Source organism: Mastigoproctus giganteus, chromosome 1, assembly GCF_048544385.1.
Source record: "Mastigoproctus giganteus isolate SK-2022 chromosome 1, ASM4854438v1, whole genome shotgun sequence".
NCBI classification, from domain to species: Eukaryota; Metazoa; Arthropoda; class Arachnida; order Uropygi; family Thelyphonidae; genus Mastigoproctus; species Mastigoproctus giganteus.
Genome location: NC_143575.1, coordinates 134,330,327 through 134,357,811, shown reverse-complemented (window position 1 = coordinate 134,357,811; position 27,485 = coordinate 134,330,327). Strand labels below are relative to the sequence as shown.

Genomic DNA, 27,485 nt, shown 5'->3' with positions numbered 1-27,485 from the left:
TGGGATCTATCCAGTTATATTAAAGGAGGCAGCAAAAGAAGTAAGCAAACCCTTAGCCATAATTATGAGAGCTTCCTTGGACTCAGGGGAGGTGCCCATAGACTGGAAATGTGCAAATGTGATCCCAATTCACAAAGGAGGATCAAAGGCTGACACAAGTAATTATAGACCTGTGAGCTTAACTTCTGTTCCAGGAAAATTAATGGAGGCACTGGTTAAAGAAGCACTGCAGGATCATTTAGACAAGACTTCAGTTATAGCTCAGACACAGCATGGTTTTGTTAAGGGGAAGTCTTGCCTGACCAACTTGATTGGATACTATGATGCAGTCACAAAAGAACTGGATGCAGGGAATAACTTTGATATTATGTACTTGGATCTTAGAAAGGCTTTTGATACTGTTGCACATGGAAGACTGCTACACAAATTGGAGCAGTGTGACATTGGAGGCAAATTGCTGCTATGGATAAAGGGGTGGTTGAGGGGGAGAAGACAGAGAGTGGTAATCAATGGACACTGCTCATCGTGGACTAATGTTATTAGTGGAGTCCCTCAGGGCTCAGTGTTGGTTCCATTATTGTTTTCTGTATTTATAAATGATATTGATGATGGTATATCAAGCTTAATGTCCAAGTTTGCAGACGATACAAAGGTTGGCAGGGTTGTCAAGGACACTACTGACACTATGCTGCTGCAACAGGATCTGGAAAGGTTGAGCAGATGGGCTGAGAGGTGGCAAATGAAGTTTAACATTGACAAATGTAAAGTACTACACATGGGAAACAGCAACCCCAGAGCAACGTATCAACTCTGTGGTACTACCCTGACAGTGGTAGAGAATGAAAGGGACTTGGGGGTGGTTGTGCAGGCAGATATGAAGTTCTCTGAGCAGTGCAGACGGGCTGCAAGAGTAGCTCATGGAATATTGTCAATGATATACAGGAATTTTTCCAGCAGGGATAAGGAGGTGATTATTCCATTGTATAAGGCAATGGTCAGGCCACACCTAGAGTATATGTATACAGGTCTGGAGGCCTCATTTCAAGAAGGATGTAGAGCTGCTGGAATGAGTACAGAGAAGGGCAACAAGATTAGTGAATGGAACAAAGGAGTGCTCTTACGAAGAAAGGCTTAAGTTTTGCAAATTACAGTGTCTGGAGACTAGGCACCAGCGAGGTGATCTGATAGAGGTGTATAAAGCCTTGAATGGTTTAAGCATGCTCAATGCTGATGGGATTCTTCCTCTAGCTCAGAAAAATCACCTGAGAGGGCATAAATTCAAATTGAGGAAAGACAGATGTAGGATAGACGTGCGGAAATTTGCCTTTAGCCAGCGGGTGGTTGGTTGGTGGAACAGACTTCCATCCCTTGTGGTGGAGGTTGATAGCCTAAATAAGTTTAAGGCTCGGCTGGACAGGTATTTTGAACGAACAGAGGGGTGAAGTGGAAGTGGGTTTTTTTTTTTTTTTTGGCTGATGCTGCATAAGCTTGCTTTCTTGCATCAAATGCCTCTACTAATGCTAATGCTAAATCTTGTACAAGTGTGATATTTTATCTCTGCCTTTCAGGACACAGGACAAGTGCTGTGGAACTGGTCACACAGGTATTTATGATCACTCTAAATATATGAGTTGTTTGTGACACACGTCAGTGTAATCATATTCTTGCAAGGTTTTTGTAATATTTCATTTTATTTTTTTTGCAAATTAAATTACTTAGGGAATGAGAAATATGAAGAAAAAAAATTCTCTTACAAATTGCAGATCTCCCATTACAGCTAGGAACACTTCCTTCAAATTATAACTGGGATCAAATATGTTTGTGATGTTATTTTAGATGTTGGGAAGATTAGGTTTTCGTTTTTTTTTAGACATTTATTTCATTAGTTTTGACTATTCATGATTATTCATTGAAGTAAAGTTGGGTAGGAAACATTAGCATGATGTAACGATATTTTGAGACATGCTCTGCACATGGTAATATATCCAACTCCTTGAGAAAGTATAGCATTTCTTTATTATTTGCCTGTTGATCCAGATGCCTAAAACATTCCTGGTAATTTGGTTCATTCTGCTGTCTAGCTGCCAGTCTGTAAATCCATTTTAAACTTGCACCTTTTGAAAAATAGATAGTGTAATTAGTATTGAGTGTTGGTAGAGTTTATTATATTCGGTTAATCACAGTTTCAGTTAATCATGGTACATTAATCATCAGGATGTTGAGTTAGCCTTAAAAAAATGGAATAGGAATAGAATATAATACTGAACTGTTATAAATACATGGTGTGGCTATTAGATAATGAGACTATGAGCAGCCACTGTACACAAAGCACCACCAGTGAAACAAAAGCACAACAGTTGACCTTGAACCTTTTCATAGTTAACAGAAAAGGCATGAGAAAAGTGTATGCCAAGATGAAACAGTGTGAATGAGAAGACTCCAAGTTTGTGAATATGTTTTGAAAAAAAAAAAGTGAAGAAGATCCAGACTTTGAGTACTGTAATTACTTGTGATGAAAGTTGGCTGTTCCAGTACAACCTAGAAACTTAAAGATAGTCAATGCAATGGAAGACAAAAAAATCCCCCAGACCAGACTAAAAGCAAGAATTTCAAAAATAAAATGAAAACTGTGCATCTTGTTTTCTTAGATATTAAAGGAATTATTATGGCTGAATATATTACACCAAATCAGACTGTCAACCAAACATATTACATTGAAATTCTGACAATGCTTCATGAAAAAATTTGAAGGAAGAGACCTAAATTATAAAGGATGGTTGGATGCTTCATCAAAAAAATGCTCCAACCCAATGCATTCTCTGTTCATCAGTTTCTGGCCAAAAAACAAATTCCTCTGTGTGAAATGGAATAACATTTTGTCACCCTACTTGCCAGACCTAGTCCCTTGTGACTTTTTCTCTTCCCTATAGTAAAAACTGTACTTAAGGGGAACCATTTTCAGTCCATTGAACACATTCAGAAAAAAACGACCGAAGTGAACAACCGGTTTACAGAAGATGATTTCAGAAATGTTTTTGTGCTTGGAAGAAACTTTAGCATTAGTAGAGGCATATGATGCAAGAAAGCAAGCTTATGCAGCATCAACCAAAACAAAAAAAAAAAAAACACACACACTCATTTCATCCCTCCGTTCGTTCCAAGTACCTGTCCAGCTCAGCCTTAAATTTATTTAGGCTATCAACTTCCACAACAAAGGATGGAAGTCTGTTCCACCAACCACCCACTGGCTAAAGGCAAGCTTCTGCACATCTATCCTACATCTGTCTTTCCTCAATTTGAATTTATGCCCTCTCAAATGATTATTCTGAGCAAGAGGCAGAATTCCATCAGCATTGAGCATGCTCAAACTATTCAAGGCATTATACACCTCAGTCAGATCACCTTGCAGGTGCCTAGTCTCCAGACACTGTAATTTGCAAAACTTAAGCCTTTCTTCGTAAGAGCGACCCTTTGTTCCATTCACTAATCTTGTTGCCCTTCTCTGTACTCGTTCCAACAGCTCTACATCCTTCTTAAAATGAGACCTCCAGACCTGTATACAGTACTCAAGGTGTGGCCTGACCATTGCCTTATATAAGGGGATAATCACCTCCTTATCCCTCCTAGAAAAATTCCTGTATATCATTGACAAGACCCTACATCTGCAAGACCCACTCTTGCAGACCGTCTGCACTGCTCAGAAAACTTCATATCTGCCTGCACATTTACCCCCAGATCCTTTTCATTCTCTACCACTGTCAGTGTAGTACCACAGAGTTGATACATCACTCTGGGGTCGCTGCTTCCCATATGTAGTACTTTACATTTGTCAATGTTAAACTTCATTTGCCACCTCTCAGCCCATCTGCTCAACTTTTCTAGATCCTGTTGCAGCAGCATACTGTTATTAGTGTCCTTAACAACCCTGGCAACCTTCGTATCGTCTGCAAACTTGGACGTTAAGCTTGATATACCATCACCAATATCATTTATAAATACAGAAAACAACAATGGACCCAATACTGAACCCTTAGGGACTCCACTAGTCCACGATGAGCAGTGTCCTTTGATTACCACTCTCTGTCTTCTCCCACTCAACCATCCATTTATCCATATCAGCAATTTGCCTGCAATGCCACACTGCTTCAATTTGTGCAGCAGTCTTCCATGTGCAACAGTATCAAAAGCCTTTCTAAGATCCAAATATAAGATATCAAAAGTTATTCCCTGCATCCAGTTCCTTTTTGACCACATCATAGTATCCAGTCAAATTGGTCAGGCAAGACTTTCCCTCAACAAAACCATGCTGTGTCCGAGCTATAACCAAAGTCTTGTCTAGATCAGTGGTCGGCAACCAGTGTTCCGCGAGAGAATTTTGGTGGTCCGCACAGTAATCTGAACATATTTTCAATTTTCACGTTTATTAAAATGTTTCAATATATTCTGATTCTGCTTTTTTGCAATTTTCTCCTTATTACGTTGTATGTTTATAAAAGGCCCAGTGCAATATCCGGTATTAGCGATGCTTTTATTGTAAAAAAAATATAGAAAGCTATTTCTATTTTTATTTTAACCGTGCACAGTGTGATATTTAATGGCATCAAAGAGCTTTCTTGTTTGGTTTTAGATTGAAATGAAATAACCCCAATGAGTGAGAAAAAGAAAGCAAGCAAGTATTTTGCACTTCTTAGGTAATACATCGCGTTGCCATGAGTTGGTTAATGAATCAGAGCCTCCTCAGCCACCGCAAGGCATCATCTGGAAGGACATTATAACTGGAGGTAGAGAGAAGAAAAAGTTCAAGTTTCAAGAAAATATGATGCGGACTACTTGAAGTTTGGATTTATTCAAGAACTTGGAAGTGAACTGGATCCACGGCCGCTTTGTATTATATGTTCTGAGAGTTTATCCAATGATGCCATGAAACCTTCGAAACTCAGCAGGCACTTGCAGTCAAAACACCCAGATTTAACTAAAAAGCCAGTTGAATACTTCCAAAGGATGCGTGAAAATTTGCAAAAGCAAAAAAGTTCATTAGCAACAATGATTGTTGAAGATAAGTCCTTAGTAAAATCTTATTTGACAGCACTTCAAATTACGAGATGTAAAAAGCCAAATACGATTGGAGAAGAATTAATTAAGCCTTGCTTGTTACAAGCCTGTGAAGAGGTTTTGGGGAAACAGGCTGTCCAGAAACTGAAAGGAATTCCTATGTTCACTAACACTGTGAAGTGCAGAATTGAAGACATGACCGAAGATATTGAAAATCAAGTGACTGCACTTGTGAAAAATTGTACGTTTTATTCAATTCGACTTGACGAATCAACAGACATAACTAACAAGGCAGTTCTTTGTTTTGTGAGGTTTGATTGCCAAGGAGAATTAAAAGAAGAACTCCTCTGTTTGCTAATCTTATTGGGTAGAACAACAGGCTCTGGACACTCAGACATCTTGTTTACTCATTGTATTATATATCGTGAGCAACTTGTGGCGAAAAGATTATCTCCAGAACTGCACGAAGTACTCTCTGATGTAATTAAAATTGTAAACGAAATTCGCCACAAAACGCTCAATTCTCGAATATTTGAGACACTTTGTGAAGAAATGGGCTCTCGGCATACTCATGTTCTTCTTCACGCTGATGTGAGATGGCTGTCGAGGGGCAAAGTACTAACCCGATTGTTCGACCTGCCCCAAGCAGTCAAGTTATTCTTCCAGCAGCAAAATATAATTTGAGGTTCCATGATCTCTTTTCCGACAATGATTGGCTAGCCAAACTTGCATACCTGGCAAATATTTTTTCTCTGTTAAACGAGCTGAACACGTCCTTGCAAGGACAGCTTACGAACGTGTTCACACTGCGAGGAAAAATGGATGAATTCCAAAGGAAGATATTGCTGTGGCAAACGCGGTTGGCTGAAGAACATCTGCAAATGTTCCCAAATTTCGATGATTATATGAAACAGGAGGATGTCAACCGACAGGTGATAACCCTTGTTCGATTGCACTTACAGTCGCTCACAGTCCTTTGGTCGTTATTACCCAAAGGAAGAGGACTCCAGATACAGAAATACGTGGATAATAGATCTATTTTCGGCGAGAATCAAGGCTAGTAATTTGAACATGAAAGAAAAAGAAAGCCTAATCGATCTGTCATCCGATGACAGGCTCAAAGGTAAATTCCACTCTTCCCTAACAAGATCTCATTTTTGGCTTTCCGTAAAAAGTGAGTACCGAGTGCTGAGTGAAAAGGCCATCAAAATTTTAATTCCATTCGCAACTACATATATGTGTGAAAAGACATTTTCAACAGTTACGGCAATTAAAAACAAGTACCGCTGTCAGCTAGAAATACAAACGGCTCTCTCTTTTGCAGTAACGTCATTGGAGCCAAGAATCCAATAGCTTATTTCAAACAAGTAGCAACAAATGTCACTCTGATTATTTTGCTATAATTAATCCTTTATACACCTCTATGTTGAGGTACACTCGATATTTGATAATTGTTAATATTAATTGTTTCTGTTAATTCTTTTTTAATAAAATGAAATTTAAAATGTGTTTTTGCATTTTTCATAATGAATATATCTGCGTTAATTTATTATACTTTTTTTATCATTATAAGGCCATTATATTATTAATTATATTAACATTAATGATATCCAATTTTTTGCAAATAACTTGGAGTGCAAAAACAAGTGTAAGTACCATTTCATATTTAGAATGTTACTTTTATGAAAAAAATCATGGTAGTGGTCCGCGGGATTCAAAATTTTGAGTTTAGTGGTCCATGAGGTCCGAAAGGTTGGCAACCACAAGTCTAGATGATCCTGCAGTGCTTCTTTAACCAGTGCCTCAAATAATTTTCATGGAACAGAAGTTAAACTAACAGGTCTGTAATTACTTGTGTTGCCTTTTGATCCTCTTTTGTGAATTGGGGTCACATTTGCACATCTCCAGTCCATGGGTACCTCCCCTGAGTCCAAAGAAGCTCTCATAATTATGGCTAAGAGTTTGCTTGCTTCCTTTGCTGCCTCCTTTAATATAACTGGATAGATCTCGTCCACCCCGGGTGCTTTTTTTATGTTTATCTTCAACAATTTCCACTCCACTTTCCTCTCAGTTATTACAAAATCATCTAGCTCATTGCCAGAATTTAATTCACTTCTGGCATTCCCTTCCCACGAATAACTTCTCATGGGTGAATGTAGATGCAAAATACTCATTTAGTTTGTTAGCCATCTGAGCAAGATCATCAACAGTTGAATCATCAATATCCAGGGGACCAATCTGATTCATCCCTTTCCTTCTAGAGTTTACATAAGTAAAGAACTCTTTGTTGTTTTTCTTTGCATCCTTTACCAAGGATTTCTCATAATCTGCCTAATCTTCTTTGTGACTTGGTTACAGACCAGCTTATATCTATCATAGACTTCCATGTCACCCATGCATTTTTCTTCTCTGACATGTCTCATTAGTTCATCTGACATCCATTTAGGCGAAAAATTGATTGTTTGTTTGTTTGTTTGTTATTTGGTTTTTTAGGAGCATTAGCAACTAAGGCCATATTGCTCCGGGATATGCGGTGGTCATTCCTTGACCTTTCCGCATCCTCCGTATTTGGTGGTGATGGGCTCAAACCCCGGTCAACTCCTGCCCACCTGGCTACGGAGGCACGCCTAAACCTTGAACAATATTTCTTAGTTGGTATGTAAAGCCTAGTAGCTTCCAAGATAAATTCTCTGAATGCTTCCCATTTTGAATTTGCTGTTGGTAACATCATCAGTTCGTCCCACCATATAGAATTTTAATACTGCCTCAGACCACCATAGTCACCTTTTCGAAAGCAAAAACCCTTCCCTTTACCCCTGATGGTAGTTACCTCTTTGAGTAAATCCCACTTCAGCACACTGTGATCACTGCCACCTAGTGGTTCCTTTATCTGCAGATTCTTAATGCATGAAGGATTACTCCCTCTAGTTGCCTTCTGAAAATCTGATGTAGAAAACAATCATCCAATAAATCCACAAAAGCCTTGCTAGTGTGTGAGTGACCAACCCACAAATTCCAGTCAATATCTTAGGAATTAAAATCCTCCATTATAAGACTCTCTGGCACCTCCGTAGCCAGGTGGGAAGGAGCAGCAGTGCGTAGCACACACTTCTTGATTAGACCGGGGTTCGAGCCCATCACCACCAAATACAGAGGATGCGGAAAGGTCAGGGAATGACCGCATATCCCGGAGCAATATGGCCTTGTTGCTAATGCTCCTAAAAACCAAATAACAAACAAACAATAAGACTGTCTGACTTACTGGCCCACTCTATTTCCCTGTACAGTTCCTTGTTATACTCATCAGAGTCATTAGGGCTATAACGCACTCCTAATCTTAATTTTGATCTCCCAAGGCTTATGTCACACCAAACTGACTCGACACTGCACTGTTCAGCGATGTCGATTGGCTTCACTTCCTTGGATTTTATTTGTTTCTTAACTAATAGTATAACCCCTCCTCCCTTCCTATCTTGTCTATTCTTCCTGTACACATTGTGCTCCCCAAATTCCAGTTCTGCATTCCTTGTATCTGTTGTGTGACACTACGTCTCTGATATCCCAATAATATCTGCCTTTGATGTTCTGAGCAATACCTCAAATTCATTTACCAAACTCCTAGCATTGGTGTACATGCAAGTATACATGCACCTGTTCCTATTCTTAGCTATCCTAACACAACCCATGTGTTTACTTGTACCACAATGACTCCCAGCAGTCTCTGAATACCCGCATCTTGTTTTCCAGGCTGCTGCTCATTCCAATAGAAGCAGTGCAAGAATCATTCTCCTCTGCCTGTGGCTACTGTTAATCTATTAGTCCTTGTATCCCCCAAGCTATCAGTTTTCCGACCCACCTAACACTGCCTCGATAGCATCAGCAAATATTCTTGCACCCTTTCTATTTAAGTGTATCCCATCCCTGTAGAAGCACTCTCTCCTGTTAACAAGTAGAGACCAGGCTGAAAAAAAAAATTCTGTCCCTTGAGACTTGCACAATCTTTCCAGGGCCGAATTGACTGACAAGGCTCTCTTCATGTACTCCCTAAGATGGAACAGTGTGTGTGCAAGCCCAAGGTAATTTTGAATAGCATAATTTGTAAGGTATGAAATATTTCATTATATTTATTTTATTGCAACAGTCTCATTATTTAATAGCCAGACCTCATATTAATATAAGAAATCTCTTCTAATTGAATCATTACACTTTTCCCTTACAAATATTAAGTCTTGTTCACTAAGTTGAGCACATTTTTCTTTCATTATGCCATAAACTGCAAATTGTGTTCAAGTTTTGATTTCATTATAAAGGTTATTATTATTATTATTATTCATAGAAGTAAAGTCTAGTTTATAATATTTGCAGATTTAAAATGATGTGGGATGACTACATGAAGCAACTTACAGGATTGTGTCCAGGAGATGGACGATGTCTATTTGCTGCAATTCATGGCAAAGAAAAAGGGGACTGTTGGGGACAGGATCCAAGAGAAGTTCCTAAAGTAAGGTTGTTTTGTGCATGTATATGTATAGTTATATAGGGGGTGTTAATATTAAAATACACTATGATTTATCTCGCTAATTTTTAGGTTTAGATTATTTGCCATATGAACCATTTTTTTGTCATATTTCGGCTGAAATATTTGAATTTAATGTTTAAATTTGACTAAGTATCTCTGTTTAGAATTTACAATTTATAAATTTCAATTTTTTCCTAATCAACTGCTTTTTTTTTTTAATGGGAAAATTGTTCCCTTTGCTCGGTTTAGTCTTGAAACTATCATTGATGTGCTTCTGAAATGAATGTAAATTGATTTTATTTTGAAGAATAAACAAACGAACACAACGGTTGTATATGATGGTCACTTATCAATCAGTGCACTTACCTGTGTTTGAACAGCTAGCTGTGCAAGGGCAGTTATGTGTTGCATCTCCTCTTGCAAATAATGCAAGAAAATAACTTTCAAAAGAATTATTTTAAAAAATAATTGTGAGATGGAAAGCTGCAATTCATGATATAGACGTTCATGGGGAAAAAAACATGCATAATAATAAATTCATTGTCATGAAATAAAAATAAAAAGGATAAATGAAATTGGGATAGATATTTCAGTACTTTGTGATTTTTAGGCATTTATTTTATCAAAGATCAGTTATGTAATGTATAGCTGCTACTGTTACTTCTACAAATGAAAGGTAATAATAACAATGGTACGGTCAAATAATTTTAATCATGTTGCCAAACGGCATGTGCACACCACACAAATAATTTACATCATTCTATGTTGTTTACAAGAAAGAATGGCACATCAAGTAATAGTTTAAGTGATACAGGTAGTGTTGTTTCGAAAGCAGGTAAGAAAATAAAGAGGCAACATCTGATTTAAATTATTTTGGAGTTTCTGTTCCCCAAATCCCTATGCTTACTACAATGTGGCAGTTATTTAGTACACACTCATGTTTGTTTCAGTAGGGCACTGAGATAAGCTTGCTTCTTTGCATCATTGGCCAATACTAATGTAATTAACAGCACTAGCTATGTATAAATGCATTCCAACTTTCTAAATGAATGTTGAAAATTAATCCTATGGAACATCGGGTGAGGGGTGCAATAGGAACCAAAGAGGGACCGACACACTAATAAAATGAGTGGCAGCGATGGCTATCCAATGCTTTTTGGTGAGTGGTTTTGGTGAATACATCAACCTTGAAAATTGCATGGAATTATCTGTAAAAATATTTGTGAGAAAGTATTATAGTTAAACAAGTGATCCCTGTTTAACTGTAATGATCATTCACCTTCTGAAACTTCAAGGATTACGATAGAGCCCAACAAACACCATCACTTTCATTATGGCAGGTAGTAAATTACAGGTCAGTGCAGTGTCTGTGAAACTGAACTGCCAGTTTTTTGTTTTATGATGGCTGTTGTGTACCTTGTAAGCATTTGCATGACTTTCAACAAAGATATGCAGTGGACACAAAGTATAGACATTAAACTATAGACAGCATTATTTTACAAATATTATTGGCTGAAGGAATATGACAGAGAATAAAATAGCTCAACCAATTATATCAGACTTCTACAGATAGTGCAGAAATTAAGTTATCTGGAGGGGATTTCATAATTAAATTATTATCCACCATCATTGCATTATACATCAAACTTTATCCTTTTTTAATTGGTCAGGGAAAAATATAAACGTTTAAACATTTTTCATTCATGAAAACAATTTTTTAATTGGACAGGGAAAAATATAAATATTTAAACATTTTTCATTTGTGAAAACATACTGTATACCTTGCACTTGCCCATTATCCTCAGTAGTTACAATGTCACCACTCTAGCAGTGCAACTTTTTCCACCATTAAATTCAGGTGTGAACTACAAAAGGTAAACATTCGTAAATATACATGTGCATAAATATAGTTAAGTTAAGTTAGACTCTAGTTAAGCTGTAGCTTACACTGGTGTGAAGATAATAGACATGTACCATTTATCTTATAGAACTTTGTTTGACTTATAACCACACACAGTGGTTATAAGTCAGGTGTGTATGAAGTGGTCAAAATTTAAAATGGTATGGTCCCATTTGGGAGGGGTGAGCCCTCTATATAGTTCATCATAGGTATGTGAACCGTTCTGTTCTAAAATAAAGTGTTCATGAAATTTTTTATTAGCCCCAGTTTGATATGGAGTGGCGGAAGCAAAACTTTATTTGGATCTACCAGAGGTTCAAATGCTACGTTTTTCATTTCAGGTGTTAATGATTTTTATTGAGGCCAACTCCTCTTCTTGTAGCACATATCCTTGGCACGATGGGCATCTCCGTAGCCAGGTGGGAAGGAGCAGCAGTGTGTAGCACACGCTTCTTGATTAGACCGGGGTTCGAGCCCGTCACCACCAAATACGGAGGATGCAGAAAGGTCAGGGAATGACCACCGCATATTCCCGGAGCAATATGGCCTTAGTTGCTAATGCTCCTAAAAACCAAATAACAAACAACAAACCTTGGCACGACTATCCCACTCACAGAGAAAGCAACAATACTTAGTGTAACCCTTTTGTAGGCCTAATAAAATGGTGATTACCTTTAAATCACCACATATCTACAAATTGATCTGTAACCAAGTTACAAAGGAGGTTAGGCAGGTGAAGGCAGATTACGAGAAATCTTTGGCAAGGTATGCAAAGAAAAACAGCAAAGAGTTCTTTACTTATGTAAACTCTAGAAGGAAGGGGATGAATCAGATTGATCCACTTGATATCGATGGGTCAACTGTTTATCCTGCTCAGGTAGCTAACAAACTAAATGAATATTTTGCATCGACATTCGCACATGAGGAGTTATTCAGCAAGGGGAATGCCAGAGGTGTATTCAACTCTGGCAGTAAGCTTGAGAATCTTGTAATAACTGAGAGTAAAGTGGAGGAGAAATTGTTGAAGATAAATACAAGAAAGGCACCTGGGGTGGATGGGATCTATCCAGTTATATTAAAGGAGGCAGCAAAGGAAGTAAGCAAACCCTTAGCCATAATTATGAGAGCTTCCTTGAACTCAGGGGAAGTACCCACAGACTGAAGATGTGCAAATGTGACCCCAATTCACAAAGGAGGATCAAAGGCTGACACAAGTAATTATAGACCTGTGAGTTTAACTTCTGTTCCAGGAAAATTAATGGAGGCACTAGTTAAAGAAGCACTGCAGGATCATTTAGACAAGACTTCAGCTATAGCTCGGACACAGCATGGTTTTGTTAAGGGGAAGTCTTGCCTGACCAATTTGATTGGATACTATGATGCAGTCACAAAGGAGCTGGATGCAGGGAATAACTTTGATATTATATACTTGGATCTTAGAAAGGCTTTTGATACTGTTGCACATGGAAGACTGCTGCACAAATTGGAGCAGTGTGGCATTGGAGGCAAATTGCTGCTGTGGATAAAGGGCTGGTTGAGGGGGAGAAGACAGAGAGTGGTAATCAATGGACACTGCTCGTCGTGGACTAATGTTTTTAGTGGAGTCCCTCAGGGCTCAGTATTGGGTCCATTATTGTTTTCTGTATTTATAAATGATATTGATGATGGTATATCAAGCTTAATGTCCAAGTTTGCAGACGATACGAAGGTTGGCAGGGTTGTCAAGGACACTACTGACACTATGCTACTGCAACAGGATCTGGAAAGGTTGAGCAGATGGGCTGAGAGGTGGCAAATGAAGTTTAACATTGACAAATGTAAAGTACTACATATGGGAAATAGCAACCCCAGAGCAACGTATCAACTCTGTGGTACTACACTGACAGTGGTAGAGAATGAAAGGGACTTGGGGGTGGTTGTGCAGGAAGATATGAAGTTTTCTGAGCAGTGCAGACGGGCTGCAAGAGTAGCTCATGGTGTATTGTCGATGATATATAGGACTTTTTCTAGCAGGGATGAGGAGGTGATTATTCTCTTGTATAAGGCAATGATCAGGCCACACCTAGAGTACTGTATACAGGTCTGGAGGCCTCATTTCAAGAAGGATGTAGAGATGCTGGAACGAGTACAGAGAAGGGCAACAAGATTAGTGAATGGAACAAAGGGGTGCTCTTATGAAGAAAGGCTTAAGTTTTGCAAATTACAGTGTCTGGGGACTAGGCACCAGCGAGATGATCTGATAGAGGTGTATAAAGCCTTGAATGGTTTGAGCATGCTTAATGCTGATGGGATTCTTCCTCTTGCTCAGAATAATCACCTGAGAGGGCATAAATTCAAATTGAGGAAAGACAGATGTAGGATAGACGTGAGGAAATTTGCCTTTAGCCAGCGGGTGGTTGGTTGGTGGAATAGACTTCCATCCCTTGTCGTGGAAGTTGATAGCCTAAATAAGTTTACGGCTCAACTGGACAGGTATTTCAAACGAACAGAGGGGTGAAGTGGAAGTGGTTATTTTTTATTTTTATTTTTTTATTTTTTTGGCTGATGCTGCATAAGCTTGCTTTCTTGCATCAAATGCCTCTACTAATGCTAATATCTGCTACTCATACTTCTGATGGTGTACACCTAAGAGGATGTTCTCCATGTTCTTTTTTGTGGATGGCATATACAAGAGGCTAACCTTAGAAGCATCTATAAATAGTCTGCATTCTTAGGGAATGTGCCTCATTCATGTTCATTGCTGCCATTAGACCATCAACATCCTCAGAAACAGTGAATTCTTCTTCTGTTTGATAGAATTTATCATAGTTTTTATTTCAAGTTTGAAATGTTTTCACTTTCACAGAATGATGTAGAAGATTCCACTGTTGTAGCCTCAAGCTGTGCCTTATTCTTCAGCAGTTCAAGATCCCTGATGAGGTCACTAAGCTCACTTTCTGTGATATTATGTGGTTCGGAAGGATAATGGTTTGGACATAATGGCGGATCCATTGACGTAGACGGCTGCTGTACTTCGTGTTTATCAAGTTGATTTCACCAGTATCTTCATCAGAGTGTACAGAAAAATGGTTGGGTAGTTCAGGAATAGATAGTACTTCACCATGAGCCATGGGATGAATTTCAACTGGTATATTTGGGTATGTCACTGTCCACTTTTTCTTCATTGTCATCCCTTTTCTAATAGGAGACACCACACAGAAGTAACACTTAGTGATATGATTTGTTGGCTCCCTCCATATTGTGGGCACTGCAAAAGGCATAAAATGTTCCTTTCCATTCACTCACATGTTGAGATTTGATGAACAGGTAATGCAGAATATGTGTGGAGCCCAATTCTTGTCCTTGTTGCCTACTTTACACTCCATGTAAGAGTAGTAGGCCTTTTTTATGGCTCAAGTTAAAGAGTGCTTTCTTAAAGCTAATGTGACTTCTCCACATATATAACAGAAGTCATCCAAACGATTCACACAATGACAGGACATATTAATCTTACACAACACAAATACTGCGCAAAAAGTAGGAATCTTTCAGAGAGCAACCGTTAACTGCGAACAAATCATCCTTCCCACACCCATTAAACAAGGGTATGATCTGCTTTGTTTTCTTTTTCTTTGTATTCACATATATGAAAAACTCCTTTTCCCCAATTTTTGCTTTCTTATCCAGTGCTTTCACATGCTCAGCTTTGCATTACAGATTAACTTGCAAGCTTCAGTGAATTTCATTATTGCATTACAGATTAACTTGCAAGCTTCAGTGAATTTCATTATTGTGAAATAATTGTGAGTATCCAGTACCTAGCTGTATTCAAGGATTACTCCAACAGAGTTGAAGATGCATTTTAGTTGACAACAACTTATCACATGATGCAGAGTGAGGCGACAGTTGCCGATCACATGATAAGAGCACGGTGAAACTGCAGTGTCATCATGTGTTTTGCTGAGATCCATAGTTGATAATGTAGAGTAACTTTCTAATATGAGATCCCAACTGCAATTCGAAAACAAGAGCCAATCAACAAATTTTAATGTGATTTTTGTGTTTAATAGCATGATATTAGTCAAGATGTCAGCCAGGGACAAAAGTTGATGACGTTGTAGAGCAGATATAATCTTTTCAGGGCACAAAAAGTGATATTGTTGTACACGTTGGAACTAATGACATTAAGAGTAAGAGCTCTGCAGATTTACTCAACAAGTACAGGTTAATGTTGAAAAAAAAAAAGTCGCGAGTTAGGTTGAATGTGAAAATATCTGCAATTCTGCCCAGACATCATAGGAGGGAGTATATGATGAGAGCTTTGTCAATCAATTCGGCCCTGGAGAGATTGTGCAAGGCTCAAGGGGTAGAATTTTTTTCAGCCTGGTCTGTGCTTGTTGACAGGAGAGACTGCTTCTACAGGGATGGGATACACTTAAATAGAAAGGGTGCAAGAATATTTGCTGATGCTATTGAGATAGTGTTAGGTGGGTCGGAAAACTGCTAGCGTGGGAGAATACACAGACTAAAAGGTTAACAGTAGCCACTGGCAGAGGTGAAAGTGATTCTTGCACTGCTTCTATTGGAATGGGCAGCAGACTGGAAAACAAGGTAATGGAGATTTCCAGGACTGCTGGAAGTCATAGTGGAACAAGTAAATACATGGGCTGTGTTAGGGTGGCTAGGAGCAGGAACATGTGCATGTACACCAATGCTAGGGGTATAGTTAAAAAATTTGATGAGCTTGAAGTGCTAGTCAAGACATCAAAGGCAGATATTGTTGGGATATCAGAGACATGTTGTCACACAGATATAGGCAGTGCAGAGTTAGAATTTGGGGAGTACAATGTGTATAGGAGGGATAGACAGGATAGGAAGGGAGGAGGGGTTATGCTGTTAATTAAGAAACACATAAAATCTAAGGAAGTACATCCAACTGATGTTGGTGGACAATGCAGTGTTGAGTCTGTTTGATGTGAAATAAGCACTGGGAAAGGGAAAATGAGAGTAGATGTGTGTTATAGGCCTAATGAATCTGATGAGTATAATGAGCAATTGTGCAGAGAAATAGTGTGGGCCAATAAATCAGAATGTCATAATGGGTGATTTTTACTTTCCAGATATTGACTGGAACTTGTGGGTTGGTTTCACACACTAGCAAGACTTTTGTGGATTTATTGGACGACTGTTTTCTACAGCAACATGTTCGAGAGGCAACCAGAGGGAGTAATACTCTTGATCTGATTATCAGTAGTGATTCTTCGTGCATTAAGAATCTGCAGATAAAGGAACCACTAGGAGACAGTGATTACAATGTATTGATGTGGGAATTAATTAAAGATGTAACTATCATCAAGGCTAAAGGGAAAGGCTTTTGCTTTCGTAAAGGTGACTACAGAGGTCTCAGACAGTTTTTAAATTCTGTACAGTAGGATCAACTGATGATGTTACCAACAGTGAATTCTAAATGGGGAGCCTTCAGGGACTTAATTTTGGAGACCAGTAGGCTTTTCATTCCAACTAAGAAATACTGTTCAAGGTTTAGGCCTAAATGGATGTTAGATGAATTAATGAGGCTAGTGGCAGAGAAGAAGAATGTATGGGGATGCATATAAAGTATCAGGCGACACAGAAGCCTGTGGCAGGTATAAACTAGTCTGTAATCAAGTCACAAAGGAGGTTAGGCAGGCGAAGGCAGATTCTGAGAAATCTTTGGCAAAGGATGCAAAGAAAAACAGCAAAGAGTTCTTTACTTATGTAAACTCTAGAAGGAAAGGGATGAATCAGATTGGACCACTTAACATAGATGGGTTGACTATTGATGATCATGGTCAGGTAACTGATAAACTGAATGAGTATTTTGCATCTACATTCACACATGAGAAGTTATTCAATGAGGGAAGCTCCAGAAGTTTATCAAATGCTAACAGGGAGCTAAGTGATTTTGTAATAACTGAGAGCAAATTGGAGGAGAAATTGTTGAAGTGAAACATAAGGAAGGCACCTGTGGTGGACGGGATCTATCCAGTTATATTAAAGGAGGTAGCAAAGGAAGTAAGCAAACCCTTAGCCATAATTATGAGAGCTTCCTTGGACTCATGGGAGGTCCCCATGGACTGGAGGTGTGCAAATGTATCACCAATTCACAAAGGAGGTTCAAAAGGTGACACAAGTAACTACAGACCTGTTAGTTTAACTTGTGTTCCGGGAAAAATAAGTGGAATCACCGGTTAAAGAAGCATTACAGGATCATTTAGAAAAGAATGCTGTAATAGTTAAGACAGATCATGGGATTGTCAAAGGGAGGTCTTGTCTGACCAATTTCATTGCTTACTATAATGTGGTCACAAAGAAACTGAATGCCAAAAATAATTTTGATACCATATACTTGATGCCTCTCCTATTTGTACAGCACATGGAAGACTGCTGTACAAATTGGAGAGGCATCAAGGGTATGCTGTTACAATGGATAAAGGGATGGTTGAGTGGGAGACAACAGAGAGTGGTAATCAATGGACACTGCTCTTCGTGGACAAATGTTATTAGTGAAGTCCCCAGGGTTCGGTGTTGGGCCCACTGTTATTTTTTGTATTTATCAATGATATTGATGAAGGTATATCAGGTTTAATGTCCAAGTTTGCAGATGATACAAAGGTTGGCTGGGTTGTTAACGACAGTAATGATGGTATGCTACTCCAACTGGATCTAGATAGGTTGGGAAAATGGGTTGAGAAGTGGCAAGTGGAGTTTAACATTGACAAATGCAAAGTACTGCATATGGGTAGCAATAATCGAAGAGAAATGTACCAACTGGATGGTACTACACTCAGGGAGGTGGAAAGTGAAAAAGACCTTGGGGTAATTGCATAGCCAAATATGAAGTTCGCTGAGCAGTGCAGACGGGCTTTCGGGGTGGTCATATAGTCTTGTCAATGATATATAGGAATTTTGCTAGCAGAGACAGGGAAGTGATAATCCCGTTATACAAGGCAATGGTCAGGCCACACCTAGAGTACTGTGTACAGGTCTGGAAGCCTCATTTTAGGAAGGATGTAGAGTTGCTAGAATGAGTGCAAAGAAGGGTAACAAGATTGGTCAGGGGAACAAAGGGGTGCTGTTACCAAGAAAGGCTTGAGTTCTGCAAATTGCAGCACCTGGAGAGTAGGCACCTGTGAGGTGATCTGATTGAGGTGTATAAGGCCTTGAATGGGTTGAACAAGCTGAATGCTAATGGGATCCTTCTTCTTGCTTAGACTAAGAACCTGAGGGGGCACAGTTTCAGATTGAGGTTTTCAAATTGTGCGGAAATTTGCCATTAGCCAGCAGGTAGTTGATTGGTGGAACAGACTTCCATATTTTGTTGTGGAAGCTAATAGCCTAAATAAATTTAAGGCTGAGCTGGTCAAGCATTTGGAACGAATGGAGGGATGAAATGGGAGGGTTTTTTTTTTTTTTTTTTGGCTGATGCTGCATAAGCTTGCTTTCTTGCATTGTATGCCTCTACTAATGCTCATGCTAAGATTGGATATTTTCATTTTCGTAACATTTTACATGTTGACCAGTCTTAGCAATACTTGGGCACTTCTCCAATCTAGAGGAATCTCTACAGAGTCCAGTGATGCCTTAATAATTAACCTCATTCATTCAATGCACTTTCTGGCTGGCTCCCTCAAAATTGTGGTTATATGCTATCAACTCCAGGAATTTTACTTGCCTTTAGGCTTGAAAGTTTTTCTAAACACTCATCTGTAATTTTCGAGATCAAAACAATTATCTAATAAATCCACGAAAGCCTTGCTAGTGTGCAAATGACCAACCAACGAGTTCCAGTCAATATTTGATAAGTTAAAACCCCCCATTATAAGACAATATGATTTATTGGCCCACTCTCTTTCTCTGTATAGTTGTTCATTGTACTCATCAGAGTCATTAGGCCTATGACATACTGCTACTTTCAATTTTTTATCATTTATTTGCTATCACACCAAACGAACTCAACATTGCACTGCCCACTCATGTAAGCTGGATGCACTTCCTTAGGATTTTATGTGTTTATTAACTATAACAGTGTGACCCCTCCTCGCTTCTTTCTATCCTGTCTATCCTTTCTGTACACATTTTATTGCCCAAATTCCAATTCTGCATTCCTTATCTCTGTGTGACACCATGTCTCTGATATCCCAACAATATCTGCCTTTGATGTTTTGACTAGCACTTCAAGCTCATCAAATTGATTTAGTATACTCCTAGCATTGGTGTACATGCAAGTATACATGCACATTTTTTTATTCTTAGTTATCCTAACACAGCCCATGTATTTACTTGTTCCATGATACCTCCCAGCAGTCCTGGAAATCTTCAGCACCTTGCTTTCCAGCCTGTTGGAAATCATTTTCACCTCTGCCAGTGGTTACTGTTAATTTATTAGTCTGTGAATATCCCCAAGATAGCAGCTGTTTTCTGACCCACCTAACACAGCCTCAATGGCATCAGCAAATATTCTTGCACACTTTTATATTTAAGTGAGTAAGTGTGAGTATGCAGAAGTGATATTACCTGCCTTTGGCATTTAGCATCCAGGAAGTACAAATCAATGTCTATAGAGAGGAGTGCGTGATCTGGGAATCCTCTGGGTCACAAATTCGAAGAAAAGGAGACTGTTTCTCTCATAAGGGTGTTGATGTCCTTCCTAAAAGAAGAAATTTTCCAAAGAGACCCCAGATTACACGATCACTAATTTCTAAAATACACATTATGATTCCATCTTTTGATTTTGAAGCATTATCATTCTGGAAGGGCTGGAAAAAAATATGCTAGAGCTCATTTCTTTTTTTTTTTTTATAATTTAATCAAAATCTATACGAGTGATATCAATGCCAGTTCAATTATTATGTTTCAAGTCAGTCTCCATTATTGTTCTGTTGATGAAGCATTATTGTTTTGTTAATGTTAAAGAAGCTCACCATAAAAAAATTTAAAAATGAAGTGTTTTCTTAAGCCTGTTCATGCATATTCACTATTGCTATTCACTCAATATGCATATTCATTAAATACATTATCGTGTATTGAAAGACCAGAATTTAAAATTAGCAGCATCTTTGCCATCCAGTTGCTGAAGCAATAGACTCTCACATTTGATCCCTGCATCTTCCAATGGAAACACTTGCTTGTTCAGATGTGGCTTATATTTCTTGGTGGCAAGGCCATTCAGCACAGCATGCAAGTTATTTTGTTTTAATTTCCAGTTTTTCTTGCTGACAGTAAAGATAATGCTTAAATGTGGGTGTTTTTTAACATGCAAAAAATACATATATAAAGGGGTTTTATGCAGAGGGGTTTTATTTTAAAAGATAATTAAAATATATGATTTTAATATAAAAAATGGATTGTTCACAGTTGTATTCATAATAGGATGAAAATAAAGGGTGGAATGAAAAAAGTGAAACTTTTTTCTTATTGATTTTAAGATTATAAAATGGCATACCTTATCCCAAGGTGCATCTGTTGGTTAGAAGGAAATTTGCATGCCCATCAGAGGATTAAAGTCTGATACTCTCCGTAGCCGAGTGGGCAGGAGCGGGAGTGCAGTAGTACACGCTCTTTGAGTAGACCGGGGTTCAAGCCCCTGACTGCTGAATACGATCAATCTGCCAACCCGCACTGGACCAGCGTGGCAGATTATGGTCCATTTCCCTCAGCATGAATTGTTGAGGAGGCTTCCATCCCGCAGTGGGTTGATAATGGCTGCACTTTACTTTTTTTTTTTTACTCTGCATCAAGAGGATAGGCTGTAAAGTTTAATCACTAGCAAGTGACCACACAGTAACATCTTGTAACGGGTCTAACATAAGTATGAAAATACCTCCTAATTATGTCTTTTGCAAACATGTGAATAAGCTATGAAGAAAGAACTTCAGGCATGGGAGTTATGTTCCTTGAAAGTAATCCTCATATTAAATATCACACCAAGAAATTACTCAAGTTAATCTATCAATTTTTTCAGCCTCCTTTGATGCAAAATCTTCAATAGGATTATTAGATGATATAAATTGATGTAATTTTTCTTTTTATTAATGGGCACACCAAATTGTAAGTAATATAACTAAGAAAATACCTCCTTTAATTCTCAGATTTGCTACAACATCATCAATTTGCCTTATAAAGACATTCAACTCTAGTCATATTATTATTATCATCAAAGCGATTAATAACTGGAAGCAAAAGATATATGCTGTCTAGGTATACAGAGAAATTAGAATGATTGTGTAAGAAGGGTATCAAGATTGTGCAAATATAACTGTTGAATTAATATATTTTGGAGGCAGTCCAAAGAATATACTGATTTGAATTTGGAAATGCCAGCATTATACTAGTTGATAAAGTGATCAATATTGACGGCAGAGACCCTTTACTTAAATAATAATTACTTAATAAATTCAAAAGGGGTTATGAACCAAACTGAATTGGAAGATGTCAAAAAAGAGGACATGCAAATCACTTTTTCCTCACATGTTTTGGAGATCTTAGATACTAATCAATTGAGATGTATTAGTAAGCTTTATATGGCAACCATAATGAGATTGTATTGTGAATAAACCTGTTAGTAAAGGAAGGCAATATTAATTTTTCCAAAAACATTTAAAAAAAAAGGTGACCCAATTCAGATAGGACAAAAATCTGACATTTCAGTACTTGTAGATGCCTTTGGAATAGGAATAATAAATAAGCCACTACCTTGGAAAAAAGTCCCTTAATGCTTCCTGAAATAACAGAACCAACACATTTAAACAGAGCTGCAGCTTTAATGCAAATGTTAGGAATTTCACTAAACAACATAACTGATGAATCTGGTAAACTATAACTTTCCTAAGAATTTTTGATGATTCAGATCTCTTCAGATTTCATTTCCAAATTCAAGTGATCATTTACGCTAAAGATCACATACTTGTACACCAAATTTACATTGGTGCCTCCATAGCCAGGTTGGCAGGAGCAGCAGTGCGAAGCACACACTTCTTGATTAGACCGGGGTTCGAGCCCGTGACCACCAAATACGGAGGATGCGGAAAGGTCACAAAATGACCACCTCATATCCCCAGAGCAATACGGCCTTAGTTGCTAATGCTCCTAAAAACCAAATAACAACAAATTTACATTAAAGTAAAGTTTAAGTATATTAATGTCAGTGGATTTTTGGCTGCTGTAAAGGGATAAGTATTTTTTATTTTTACTGTATTCTTCGTTAATTAACATAGTATATTGTGTTTTACAGAGATATTAAATAGGTTTAGTAGTGTTTGTTAGCTTCTTATTTTGAATTTAACCAGGGATTTTGGAAGTTACGACTCCCGGTGTTGGTGCCAATATTGTTGAACTAGCTGCCATATTGTAGTTGATAAGAAATAGCTTAACATATATATATATATATATCTCGAACTGATAGCGTAAGGTATAAAGTAAAACTAGATAGTGTAATGCAAAGCACTGTATTAGGAATCTGTTAGCTTATTATAGTATTATCAATTAATCAAAAATAATATTAATCTTATTAAAATTCATTGTTAATTAAATTATATTTAAACGGAAATTATGACCCAGACTAGAGCTGCGAAGCAAAGATCACAGACTAGCGAGAGTGCTGTGACTCAGGAGAGAAACAAAGGGGGGATTCTCCCACGCATTACAGTCTCAAAAAATGTGCAAAATATGAAATGTTCGCTGACCTTTCTAAAACAGGATATGATCTAGCCAAAGATGCCTTTGTGTGTGCTAGGTGTCTAGAGTGTCAAGAAATTAGGTGCCAACTCAGCGTTCTGATGGGCATCTATGAGAGCTTGAGGTGTAGGGTAAATTCCCTCGAAGAAATTAATAAGAGGGGCCATTCAAGCTCTCAGCTACCCAGCTCAATGACAAAGCCCACTCCTGTGCATCAGGCAAAATAAAAGCAATCTCCAAGGCAGAATCTGCTGGTCCCAAAGGAACTAGTTATTGTTGGTGACTCTATTGTCGGGGAGATGAGGAATATACTATGCAAGAAGGATAGGTTGAACAGGACCAGAGTATGTCTGCCAGGAGCAAAAGTTGATGACGTTGTAGAGCAGATATCATCTTTTAAGGGCACAAGAGGTGATGCTGTTGTATACGTTGGAACTAATGACATTAAGAGTAAGAGATCTGCAGATTTACTCAACAAGTACAGGTTAATACTTGGGGGGGGGGATACATAGACTAAAAGGTTAACAGTGGCCACAGGCAGAGGCAAAAGTGATTCTTGCACTGCTTCGATTAGAATGAGCAGCAGCCTGGAAAGCAAGGTAATGAAGATTTCCAGGACTGTTGGGAATCATAGTGGAACAAGTAAATACATGGGCTGTGTATAGGGTAATGAAGAGTAGGAACAGGTGCATGTAAACTTGCATGTACACCAATGCTAGGAGTATAGTTAATAAATTTGATGAATGCTAGTCAAGACATCAAAGGCAGATATTGTTGGGATAGCAGAGACGTGGTGTCACAGATATAAGCAGTGCAGAATTGGAATTTGGGGAGTACAATGCGTACATGAGGGATAGACAGGACAGGAAGGGAGGAGGGGTTATGCTGTTAGTTAAGAAACACACAAAATCTAAGGAAGTGCATCCAATTGATGTTGGTGGAGAATGCAGTGTTGAGTCTGTTGGTGTGAAATAAGCACTGAGAAAGAAAAAATGAGAGTAGGTGTGTGTTATAGGCCTAATGAATCTGATGAATATAATGAGCAGTTGTGCAGAGAAATAGAGTGGGCCAGTAAATCAGAATGTCTTATAATGGGGGATTTTAACTTTCCAGATATTGACTGGAAACTTGTGGGTTAGTCACTTGCATACTAGCAAGACTTTTGTGGATTTATTGGATGACTGTTTTCTACAGCAACATATTCGAGAGGCAACTAGAGGGAGTAATACTCCTGATCTGATTATCAGCAGTGATTATTCATGCATTAAGAATTTGCAGGTAAAAGAATCACTGGGTGACAGTGATCACAATGTACTAATGTAGGAATTACTTAACAATGTAACTACGATGTTCAACAGCTCCAACCAGGCGAATCGTCGGTAGTGGAGGACTATCTACTATCATGACATCGCGGTACGGGTCAGTAATGTCATGGCAGGTTGATCAGAAGTGTTCAGCAGTGGCTGAGTGTCCTATGTCCACTACGCAGGTGACTCTTTGTTCCGAGGTGCTTCTGTATCCAGGTAGGCAGGAGAGGCAGTGCGTAGCACACACTTCTTGATTAGACCGGGGTTCGAACTCGTGACCACCAAATACGGATGATGCGGAAAGGTCAAGGAATGACCACCGCATATCCCCGGAGCAATATGGCCTTAGTTGCTAATGCTCCTAAAAACCAAATAACAAACCAACAATCTTTGTGCCGAAAGACGTTTACCGAGCTGTTTCCTAGTTTCCCCCAATGTAGCAACTAGTGCAGTCATGGCAAGAGATGCGGTAGACTAGACCACTTTGTAGTAAAGTGGGAACTGGTGTTTTCACACTAGAGATGAGGGATTCCAACTTTTTGCTTGGGAGCTGTACGCACTTTATCCCATGTGATTTTTGGACGCTGGAAACTTGTTGTGATAGGTTTTTTTTTTTTTTTTATCTAAACCCCAAACACGAGAGGTATTAAAACCTATAGTTTGTTTGTTTGTTATTTGGGTTTTAGGAGCATTAGCAACTAAGGCCATATTGCTCCAGGGATATGCAGTGGTCATTCCCTGACCTTTTCGCATCCTCCATATTTGATGGTGATGGGCTCGAACCCTGATCTAATCAAGAAGCATGTGCTACGCACTGCTGCTCCTTCCCACCTGGCTACGGAGGCGCCTAAACCTGTAGTACTTAGTACCGTGCTTGGGTTGGAGATTGAGAAGATGAAAGAAGATATTTTGTTGTCATTGGACTTGAACTTCTGTAGACCGTAATTTTCAGGAAATACGTATGAAGGAAGGTTGTTCCAGAAAACGGCAGTTGAATGAATAAACGAGGAAGATGAAAAGTTGGTTCTGTGAGTTTGAAGTTGGACAGTAAATGGATATTGGCTGGTGGCAGCACATGTTCGGCCTGTTTTGAAAGAGAGAGCAGGAATTATAGAAGCCAATTCAGAAGAACAGTGCCATGGAAGTATCTGTAGAAGAGGCATGCAGCAGAAACAGTAAGTCTATGAGACAACGAGTGGAGAGACTCTGTTAGAGATGAATCATTAATTAACAAGGCACCTCCGTAGCCAGGTGGGAAGGAGCAGCAGTGCGTAGCACACGCTTCTTGATTAGACCGGGGATCTAGCCCGTCACCACCAAATACAGAGGATGCGGAAAGGTCAGGGTATGACCACCACATATCCCGGAGCAATATGGCCTCAGTCGCTAATGCTCCTAAAAAACGAAATAACAAACAAACATTAATTAACCTAATTTCCCTCTTCTAAATGGAATCAAGAAGCCTGAAAGAAGTTTTGGGGGCACCGCCACAGATGTGGGAACAATATTCCATGGCTGGGTGGATTTGCGATTTATACAGAGTGAGCAGCTGTTTGGAAGAAAAGTAACGTTGAGAGCAAAAGAGAAAACCAAGTTTTTTAGATGCAGAGGAAGCAATATTTGTAATGTGCTTGTGCCAAGAGAGAGATTAGAAGTCAGGGTAATTAATCCCCAAAAGAGATATATCATTTTGCCTAGAAATCGGAGTGTCACTAAAGATAAGCAGAGGAGCAGAAGAATCCTTTTTGTGAGATATAAGACAAGACTGAGTTTTATAAGGGTTGAAATCAACTAAGTTGTCTTTGCCTCACTGGAGAATTACCTGAAGATCGGCATTTAAGGAATTGGTAGCAGATTTTCGAGAAGTTGAAGCTGATTGAGCAGGACAAAGTTTCTCAAAATGGAAAGTGGAATGCAATGTGCTATCATCGGCAAAACTATGGATAGGATTTCCAGTCAATTGAAGAAGGTCATTAATATACATGAGGAAAAGAGTGGGAGAAAGAACTGAACCTTGGGGAACACCAGCATTAGTGGAGAAGTTAGAAGACAGAGAGCCATCTACCATCACCCCCAGTGAGCGAACAGAGAGAAAACCGGATAACCAATTACTAAAAACAGTTGGAAAACCATAAGATGGAAGCTTGTTTAAAAGATCTTTATGCCAAACATGATTGATAGCCTTTGAGATGTCAAGAGCAACTACTTGTGTTTCACCGAACCTTTCCATTTAATTAGTCCATAAATGGGTAACATAAGCCAGAATATCACCAGTGGATCGACACTGATGGAATTCTTATTGGCGATCGTTGATCAGACAGAAGGTTTCTAGGTAGTTTAAGAGTTGGCAGTTAATTGATTTCTCCATTACTTTAGAAAGAGTAGAAGTAATTGCAATGGGATGATAATTGGATGGGAGGGATTTGTCACCCTTTTTAGGAACTGGCTGGATATGAGCAAATTTCCAAGAAGAAGGAAAAACACCTTTGGAATAAGAAAGTGACAAAAAGGCGGCAAAGAATAGGAGTAAGTTCAGGAGCACAGGTTTTGAGAACAAGTGGAGAAATACCATCGGGACCTCGAGCGTTCTTAGCATCAAGATTCGTCAAAATCCTTCTGATATCCTTTTGATGGAAGACCACAGGAGGCATTGAATGGAGCATGTTGGGAATGGTGGGAGGTGTTTTACCAAGATCATTAATACATGAGTTGGAAGAAAAATGGGATGCTAGCAGGTCAGCTTTATCCCTGGCTGAAGTGAAAACCGAACCATCGGTTTGGACAGAGGTGGGAGCAGAGATGTGCAAAAGTTTCAGCCAGTAGCTTTGGCAAGAGACCAGAATGCTCGGCTACCATTAGGGCAAGAAGCACGTTTTCTACTCTTTGCCTGTTCAAACTCTAGTTTGGACAGATTAATAACTGCTTTACAATCATTGCAAGCTTTGGTGTAGGTAGAAATGAAACTGAAGAATTTGAAACAAGCCAATTACGATATGAAACATTCTTCTCTTGA

At 38.7% G+C, this 27,485-nt stretch overlaps 1 protein-coding gene across 1 annotated transcript in view; it reads left to right on the top strand.

The window, feature by feature from the left end:
* The first annotated feature begins 9,423 nt into the window (after positions 1 to 9,423).
* LOC150091148 (uncharacterized) overlaps positions 9,424 to 27,485 on the top strand; it is a 212,911-nt gene continuing 194,849 nt past the window's right edge. Inside the window, exon 1 of the mRNA XM_090382241.1 lies at positions 9,424 to 9,553. Coding sequence (XP_090238367.1) covers positions 9,425 to 9,553 — 129 coding nt within the window. The 5' untranslated portion in view covers position 9,424. The remainder of the gene's footprint in view (positions 9,554 to 27,485) is intronic.